The 9,211-nt window shown below is 32.4% G+C and overlaps 1 protein-coding gene across 1 annotated transcript; it reads right to left on the bottom strand.

Annotated features, from left to right (window-relative positions):
• Positions 1 to 1,135: 1,135 nt before the first annotated feature.
• LOC107013090 (receptor-like serine/threonine-protein kinase SD1-8) lies at positions 1,136 to 8,933 on the bottom strand. The gene is made up of 8 exons (XM_027915519.1): positions 8,134 to 8,933; positions 6,948 to 7,482; positions 4,031 to 4,207; positions 3,600 to 3,790; positions 2,687 to 2,897; positions 2,355 to 2,592; positions 2,111 to 2,261; positions 1,136 to 1,895 (listed from the first exon to the last, which is right to left on the bottom strand). Exons 1-8 carry the CDS (start codon positions 8,902 to 8,904, stop codon positions 1,587 to 1,589), a joined length of 2,583 nt encoding a protein of 860 aa, XP_027771320.1. The 5' UTR covers positions 8,905 to 8,933; the 3' UTR covers positions 1,136 to 1,586.
• Positions 8,934 to 9,211: the final 278 nt, after the last annotated feature.

The following is a 9,211-nucleotide window of genomic DNA, read 5'->3' as shown; positions in this document are numbered from 1 at the left end:
GAAAAAAGGTTAGTTGTAATTAATGAAGCACAACTACCCTCAACATAGTGAATTTAAGTGTTTTTTTTTGTACCACATGTTCTTAATTAGCAATTTATTGTGGTTGTCTGATTTCTGTGTGGGTAATTAATTGTTGTCGTAGGAGACTCGTGGGGTCCTAAAGGCTTTCAATGTGAGTTGTTATGAATTTCGGAAAATGTTTTTTAATTTTTAGCGTTTGGTTGGTTGAGATGTTTTGGAAACATTTTATTTAGATAAACAAGATTATAGATAAACAAGATTTTTAAAAATTAAGAAAATTGTTAATATCCTATCGAATTTTGGCTGTCTAAATTAGCGATTTTCTTGTAGTAACACATATAGGGGCTGTTTGGTTACTGGTTAGCGTTATGTAGGTATTAGCTATGCAGGGTTTAGTTATGCAGGTATAGTTATGCACGTTTTAGTTATGCAGGTATTAGTTTTGCAGGTATTAGTTATGCATGGTTTAGTTATGCATAACTAATACCTTAATTGCGTGGAGTCATGGAGCGTGCAAGTAAGACATAAGGTGTACAAAATTACAAAAAAATAAGTCCAGGGGTAATAAGAACTAAGTTTAGTTAAAGTGTGTTTATGAGATTTCAGTCATAATCAAGGGATACTTATGCTTTATCCCAAAAATTAAGAAAAATGACTTTCGTACTGTGTAGGATTAGTAGGAAAACAATTATACTGATTATACTTAGAGAAGTTATATGTAAATATTTGAGAGATAATATTTTCTTTTTAGTTATTTGTCAACACGAGCAAATAAATGTTCCCACTCGGTTAAGGTGTGGGCGTGCGGGGAGTGTTAATAAGTCCCATACCGGCAGAGAGTTGAGAAATTGGTCTCCTCCTATGGACTTGGACAAAGCTCCCCTTGTGAGCTGATTTTTGAGGTTGAGTTAGGACCAGATACCATATCTTTACGAAGTAGAAAGTTCAAACTTGTTTGTTTGCCCATTTTTTTACCTAAGCAAACTAATGTGGATGAAATATATATACAATATAATTTTTCGAAAAAGAAGGTCAATAAACTTTGAGTTGAATTTACTCTATAAATGCAGAACCTCAAATAGATACTAGCTCTGAAATCTATGATCAAGATATATTAAAGGAACATTTCAATCTATTTATTCATATAACAAGGTTTATGTACAATAGCAAAAAGATCATTTTTTTTTAAAAAAAGACGTATCTATATTGGAACTTCACAATTTCATAAAATGAGAAAGAAGACTAATTCTATAATTAACTACCCAAAAAAGAACATTCTTTTTTTGTAAACCAAGTCAAGGTAAGTGTACAAAGAGAAAAATTGTTAACCACTTGTAGTACTAACGTACTATACGAGGGTAAGTTAAAACACTATTGATCCTCCTGATATGGTCGGGTGGAGAAAAAACACTAGTGTACTATATATACATTTTTTGCCAGCCCCATGTATTGCATTCTCTTGTCGTGGAATCTCTATGTTCACACTCCCATCAGCGTATTTTGCCTTGATTTCAATTCTGTCACGTAGAACCGGGCAAGCCTATGATCTGTCTGAACGTTTAACTCTACCGGGGATCAAGCATGGTAATCGTAACTTGATTCACAGTGAAAGTTTCTTCGTAAATAGTTTCCGAGTGTTCATCAACAGGTCTTCTTCCGAGGCAAAAACCAGGGTGTTTAGGCTGAGGCATTGTCGCGGTTTCACTTCCTAACATCAATACAACAGTTGCCATGTTCGGTCTATCCTCTGCTTGCTCCTGAACACACAATAACCCGACTTGTATGCATCTGATTACTTCACATGGAGAAAATGATTCACCAACTGATGAATCGAGTAGTTCTGAGGCTCCTCCTTCTCTCCATAGTTTCCACGCCTGCGTAGCGATTATACATTTAGGGACGGACTAGAGAGAAAGTTACAGGTTCGACAGAACTCAGTAGCAACTTTAGTAAAAGCCTTGGGGATTTATGTTATGAAATCTACTTAATATGCATAAACAATTTATCGAGAACCCACTAATTCAGAACGCATAAACTCAAAATTCTGTTCCGTCTTTGTTAGAAATGATGACTAAGTTGGTGTACTTACATGGCCAAGAAGGTTTCTTTCATTGTTCTGAAAATAAAATCCTCTGTTTTTCTTCCCTGTTACAATTTCCAACACTAGAACTCCGAAGCTGAAAACGTCTGATTTAACAGAGAATAGACCATCCATCGCGTATTCAGGAGACATGTAACCGCTACATTAAGAGAAAAAACAAAGTCGATTTACTAACACTTTTTCGAAGTGTTTTTCATGAATGATTTATAAGGAATGATGTAATTCTACTTACTAGGTTCCAACTACTCTCTTTGTATTTCCTTCGGTCTCATCGCCTCCAAATATCCGTGCCATGCCAAAATCTGATATTTTCGGGATCATTTCCTTGTCAAGGAGAATGTTGCTTGCTTTGAGGTCACGATGGATAATCCGAAATCTTGAATCTTGATGAAGATACAGAAGCCCCCGGGCAATCCCACAGATAATGCTGAATCGTCTTTGCCAATCTAGCAACGAGCTTTTATGCTTATCTGAGACGCGTATATTTGTTAAATTTGAAGTCCAATAGCACATAATCAACATAGTTACTGATCATAAGAATGTAATGAACGAAAAACGACTTACTGAATAAGATTGAATCCAAGCTTTTATTTTCCATGTATTCGTATATCAACATTTTCTCTTCCATCTCAATGCAACATCCAAGAAGACGAACGAGGTTTCTGTGTTGAAGTCTTGCAATCAACCTTAGCTCATTCTTGAATTCCTCTATTCCTTGGCCTGAATTCTTTGACAACCTTTTCACTGCTATTTCTTGACCTTCATCTATTATTCCCTGATTTAAAAAAAAGATGTTCTTTTGTTGAATGTCTTCACACTTTCCAATAAAACGGAGTCCATCTTTCCAAATGTCACAGACTCGTGTCAGATCCTCCAAAAATGAAGCATTTCCTTGGAAGATCCGACAAGAGTGCAATGATATTTTTGTAGGATACGAACAACATAGGTTGTTTTCAAATCTACCTTGTAAAGGCAAAAAGGACTAGTTTTTCATATGTTGCTCATATCCTAAAAAAATGTTGCTACCCTCGTGTCAGATCCGACAGGGGCGCAATGACATTTTTGTAGAATCTGAACAACAAAGCTTTTATCACATCTAGTTGAGCTTCACATTGTAAATGAAAAAAAAAGACTAGTTTTTCATGTATTGCTCAGATCCTCGAAAAATGTAATTGCACCCGTGTTAGATCAATCATCCAAAATGATGCATTTTGGAGGATCTGACACGAGTGCATGCAATGACATTTTTGTCCTGTCTGAGCAGCATAGGTTCTTTTTACTGATATATGATCAGCTTTAACTTGTAAATGCAAAAAAGGACTAATTTTTTATGTATTGCTATGATCCTCGAAAAATGTCACTGTACCCGTGTTACATCCTCCAAATTATAGTATTTTTGGAGGATCTGACATGGATATGACGACATTCTTGACCAATACAAGCAACATAAGTTTTTGTCTTTTTTTAACGTCTTTACCTTGTAAACGCAACCAAAACCACCCTGGCCTAGCTTATTTGCATCAGAAAAATCTTCAGTAGCTACAGCTAAGGTACTGAGATCAAATAATGGCAATTCAAACTCGTCCGCGACAGTTTCCCCAGAAATTTCTCTCTTACTTGGAATAATAGCTGTGTTCACTAGAAGATCTTGACTTCTTTCAATAGAGCCTGGTTCAAAAATAGTGTTAGAAATACGAATGCACATCTATAGACACCTTAACTTGACCTCAACTGACAACTGAACACTCTAACTTTGAGTAACGTACATTCCGACTTACAAAATGATCATATAGACACAGTGAAAACGAGTTGATGTGTCTATACATGTGCATCCTTTATGTATTATGCCTTAAAAGTAAATATTGAATACCATAAGGAAATCGAAATTATGGGCTTATAATAACATACCTCTTTGTTCTGTTTTTTTTCTTATTGGACTTTCCAATAATTCTTTTCTCTTTGATAAAAAGCATATGCTAACAATTCCAATTAGAACAAGAACAACACCAGCTGTAATTCCAGTAGCCATAGCAATTCTTTTTGTTTTGCCAGAACCATCTTCAGATCCAACATTTCCACTTTTTGCTGAAAATTAACATATAAAAATGAGTCTTCCATCAATGTTGTAATTTTTTTTAAAAAAAAATAGTAAAGTCACAAAATTATTTATTTATCGCGATTGAGTAACTTGAACTAGGTGTGAATTGAACGAAAAATACATATGAACGGAAGGTCAAGTTTCCTTTCTCATGAATCCGAAAACATTAGTGCACATTACATAAATTAATAATTACTATAGTCGTTTGATTTTTGGAATACCAGATAACAATCTCGAGATGAAATGTGAGATTATATTATTTTGTATGATTAAAAGTTCGACTATGAGACTGATCGTTACACGGTAATTGTGAACGACCTTTAATGTGGATAATAATCTCCGAATAAAATACGAAAAATGACCAAAATGCCCTTTCTTGAGATTTCTTCCAAGGTTCTTTAGAAAATCTAAGATTGAAATTGAAAACAATTATTAATCCTAATTTATCCAATGTAAAGTCAATACATATTATATTAAATAAATTTATTTCATTTTTATATTTTAACTTGTTTACCATTCAAATGACCTAAAGACTTTGTCCTTTATCAAAATTATTTATTTTATATTTACAATATGAAAGTAAACCTTATGAAAAATTAAAAGTAGAACTCATACTATTTGTAAATTTGAAAATTAATCGGAGTCAAAATAATCGGCCAAATGACTATTTTGGAATATAAAGTGGGTCCAAAAAATTGATTTTTTCTCATTCATTTCAATAAAAGAAATATTTTGTGTGAACTTACACCTAACTTTTAGGACCAATTGTTAACAATTTTAGTTTTTCCATCATTATCAAGATTTTAAAAATAATTAATAATTAAAAAAAAAATGAAATCCTCATGAAAATATAGCAATAAAAGCAGCAAAATATTAATGTATTTTTTCATTATGTCACGCAACAATTTGCGTTAGCAATACAAAATACAAAATTAGAAAAGGTAACACACGCTTTGTTCACTTTATGACTATGTTTTAATTTCAAATCCCTTTCTCACCTTTTTTTTTTATAGGTAAGCATTAAATTATAATGAGTCGGATTTTAAGATTTGAAATTTACTAATATTTATGACAAGAGTTGAAGCTAAAGTTTTGAATTTATGAATTATAAATTTTAGAAAAAATAGCTTGTTGAGTTTTTAATTAATCATTTATACATGATTAGTGAATTTTTAAACAAAAATAGAGTATAGATCAAAGCTACTATGTTCTATCAAAACCTACCTACAGACTTATTATAGCTTCACCCCGACGAAAACGATGATTTAGATAAAAGCTACTAAATTTACGTAAATCAGTAATTGACCCTCTAAATATTTAGAGAACTTATTATTAGTATATTTATAGAATTTGAATACAAGCTACTAAGTTCACGTGAATCTGTAAGGTTATAACTGTTCACATCAAACTTATTACTAATTAATAAAGATAGGCATGTACCTTTTATACTCACTTTTTTTTATTATATCAACTGCTAATAAGTTAAAAATAAAAGGAGGGGGGGGGGGCGATAAAAACTTGGTATTAGTAGAATTTTCTTTTGAATGGAAAATAATTAATTCTAGAGGCCTAAGATATAGGTGCTTTATTTTCTAAGTAATAAACCATCCCAATCTAAATCTAATCAAAAAGGAAAAAAAAATCAAACACCTAATAGTAGGTAAACCATATGATTAACTAATTTAGGGCTTTTGAGGGTATTTTTCATATATTTTGGTTTACCTTTTTTTCTTTTTCAATGCATAATAATTCAAAAAAAAAAAAAGGAAAATTAAGTGAAAATTAAAACGTGCCTACCACAAAGAATATGTTTTATCTCTCTCCATATCAAATAAAATATATTTCAGGATAATATATATGAATATATAGTTGGCTGTTTTCAAGTCTTTGTCTAGAGTCAATGGACTTTAATTAATTATAATTTGCTTATTTTAATGATAATATGTACTAGCTTCTTGTTTTTTCAAAGTATAGCACCTAACTACTTTTATATTAATTACTCACATTAAATATATAATAACAAAATTTTTTTGAACAGGCATCTTTTTTCTCATTATAAATATCGAATTCTACCGTCTACACGATCATTTTATAATCTCCTAAAAGTAAAATATCAAACTCCATTATTTATCGTTCTAGAATTTCCTAAAAATGAAATATCGAACTCTATCACCTACAGAATATCCTAAAATAAAATATTGAACTACACCATCTACACAATCGTTCCAGAATCTCATAAAATCTCAACAAGGGCGCGCTAACAACCTAGTGTGACGTGGCGGATCTTCACATGTCCAACTCATTATATTACTTCAAATTTCTAAAATAAAGAGGTAAAATTGCCTAGACAATCATTTTTTTTAATCAATTAAAAATATGAAGTTCGAACTCCATGAAAAATGAGACGGAATTATTATTATTATTATTATTCAACCAACAAATACGTAAAAATTCCATATATATCTCTACCAACACCCAACCACTCCATTAAATTGAATTCGACTCAACTCTCTCCTACTAAATTAAGATAAGAATAGTCATAAGATAGTACTCTTTCCTCTACAATAAGAGGTCTCAGGTTTAAGATTAAACAAGAAATTAAATCATATTTTCACATTTATGAATATGCAATACTATTTTACCTCAAAAAAGGTATTTTCCATAGCAATTCAAAATAATCAAGTCTCGAAATGAATATCAAACATTAGATGAAAATGAAAAACGTACCTGCATCAGAAGAAGCAGCTCTAACGTAGAGAAATTGTCCACCTTCTGCTGCCGAATATTGGCGCATATCGACTAATTCCTTAGTCCAAATGACACAACCGGAACCCGAACCCGTAATGTTCGCGGTAGTGTACGCCGTGCATGAACAGTTGTACCTACACATTTTTTCACATTCTTCCAAATTCATCTTAGTATCAACAAATGAACTTGAACTTTGTGGCAATTTCATGTTCTTCAATATGTTAAAAACATCAGTTTCACAATCCAAATCATGATATCTAACACATCCATCTGATCCATCTCTTAAATCCCATGCCACTTGATTTTTTGGCTTGTACCCCACTAGACATTTACATACAGGCGATAGATTCGCGTTACAAATTCCCGATACACCACACTCTTCGTAAAAATCACATTGGTCCTTCGGGGCGTACCAGAATTTGTTCCAAATGTTACTAGTCGGAATCCAAGTATACCTCTCTAAAAAACCGTTATGCCTCACTAACAATCTCGAACATATTTTCCTGTCAAGCACCTATCAGAAACATAATTAAATAAGTAAAAATACGTTTTCACAAAATGGTATCAGAGCATATATACATCTGTCATTTAAGAAATGGATGTTAAAACTAACTCAACCCGAAAAGCTACCTCATAAGATGAAGATTACTCAAAATAGTGCAAAAAGACAAAAAGTCCACTATCCCCACTAACATCGTATAAATGAAGAATTAATCCTACGAGTCAAACTCTCGTATCGAAATAAACATCGAACCTAAGTTAATTTCAACAAGTGAAGATTGCCCCCATCCCACTGCTAACATGAAATTCAATAACGCTACTCCTCATTACTTAAAAAAAGAATCAGACTCACACGTGAAGAGATATATATACCCCAAAAGTTATAAGGTGAAGATTATACAAAAACCGTTATAAGAACACAAAAAAGTCCGCTAATCCCACTAACATCATATACACGAAGAATTGATCAAACGAGTCTGACTCTGATACCATGTTAAGAAATAAACATTGAACCTAAGTTCATTTCAACAAGTGAAAGATTACCCCAATCCATCCCACTACTGACATGAAACTCTAACATAACGTCACCCATCAAGAATCACACTCACACGTGAAGAGACACTCAACATAACATCACCCATCAAGAATCAGACTCATTACATACCTCAAAAGTGTAGTAAACTTCATCCTTATTCATTTGAAACTCGAAAACTATAATATCTGTTGGCTTCATTTCTGGTACACCACTAAATCCAACTCCATTCCAAGGTCCACTTCTATAGAAAACTTTATCTCTATTTGTCAAATAAGCTTCAGGCAAACCATTAACATCAAGCTTAAACGTATAATTACCACTGGAAGGATCAAATGGCGATTTCCACGATGTTATATTCCTATTAAACCCTGTTTTCGAATCCCACCCAAGTTTCATTCCAGGTAACAGAGTATCCGTTGGATAATCAAAACTCTGCCACACCATAATTTCTTCATTCTCTGTTAAAACGACGAAATTACCTGAATCCAATAACTTAGCGATAAATGTCGTATTATTTTTTGATAAGTTCAATGACCATGTATAGTTTCCATCTCCGTCATCAATAACTAGACGTCCATCCTCTGTTATTTTTAACACAGGGGACGACGATGAATTGATGACGGGGTTTTCTCTGTTTGCAACCCAAACGATAGTCGTTTCTTTGATTTCTTTGTACCATATTCCCACGTACCATTTGTCTGAATTTGGACCACCAGGAGTGAAAAATCCCAATTCGAATTTCTTTTGTTGAGAGACTAAAGTTTTCGATATCGTAAGGGGATTTGTAATCGTGATCGTATTATCTGTTGTTGCTACTGTTGCGACGATTTGTGAAATTAGAAAAAAGTAGAAGGAAGAACGTAGGTGAAAAATGTGTTTTTTGGTGTTAATGTTTGTCATTGTTGACTTCAAAAAAAAGAAAAAAGAAGGGGTTTTTTGTTAGCTTATGTATTAGTAATTGTTGTCTATAAGTTTTTTATTTTTTTTTTAAATCTTGTTTGTTAGGAAAATGGAAAGGAATATTAGTTTTTTTTTTTTGACACCTAATCCACAACACTCCACGTTTTGATTCTTTCTGGATTATTAATATATATATATATATATATATATATATATTAATATAAAAACTATTACTCCATTCGTTTTAAAAAGAATAATCTCGTTTCATTTTTTGTCAATATCAAAAATAATGAACTCTTTCTTTTTT

This window comes from Solanum pennellii, chromosome 3, assembly GCF_001406875.1.
Source record: "Solanum pennellii chromosome 3, SPENNV200".
Lineage (NCBI taxonomy): Eukaryota > Viridiplantae > Streptophyta > Magnoliopsida > Solanales > Solanaceae > Solanum > Solanum pennellii.
The sequence above is the reverse complement of the archived record's forward strand: the minus strand, read 5'-3'. Positions and strand labels throughout refer to the sequence as shown.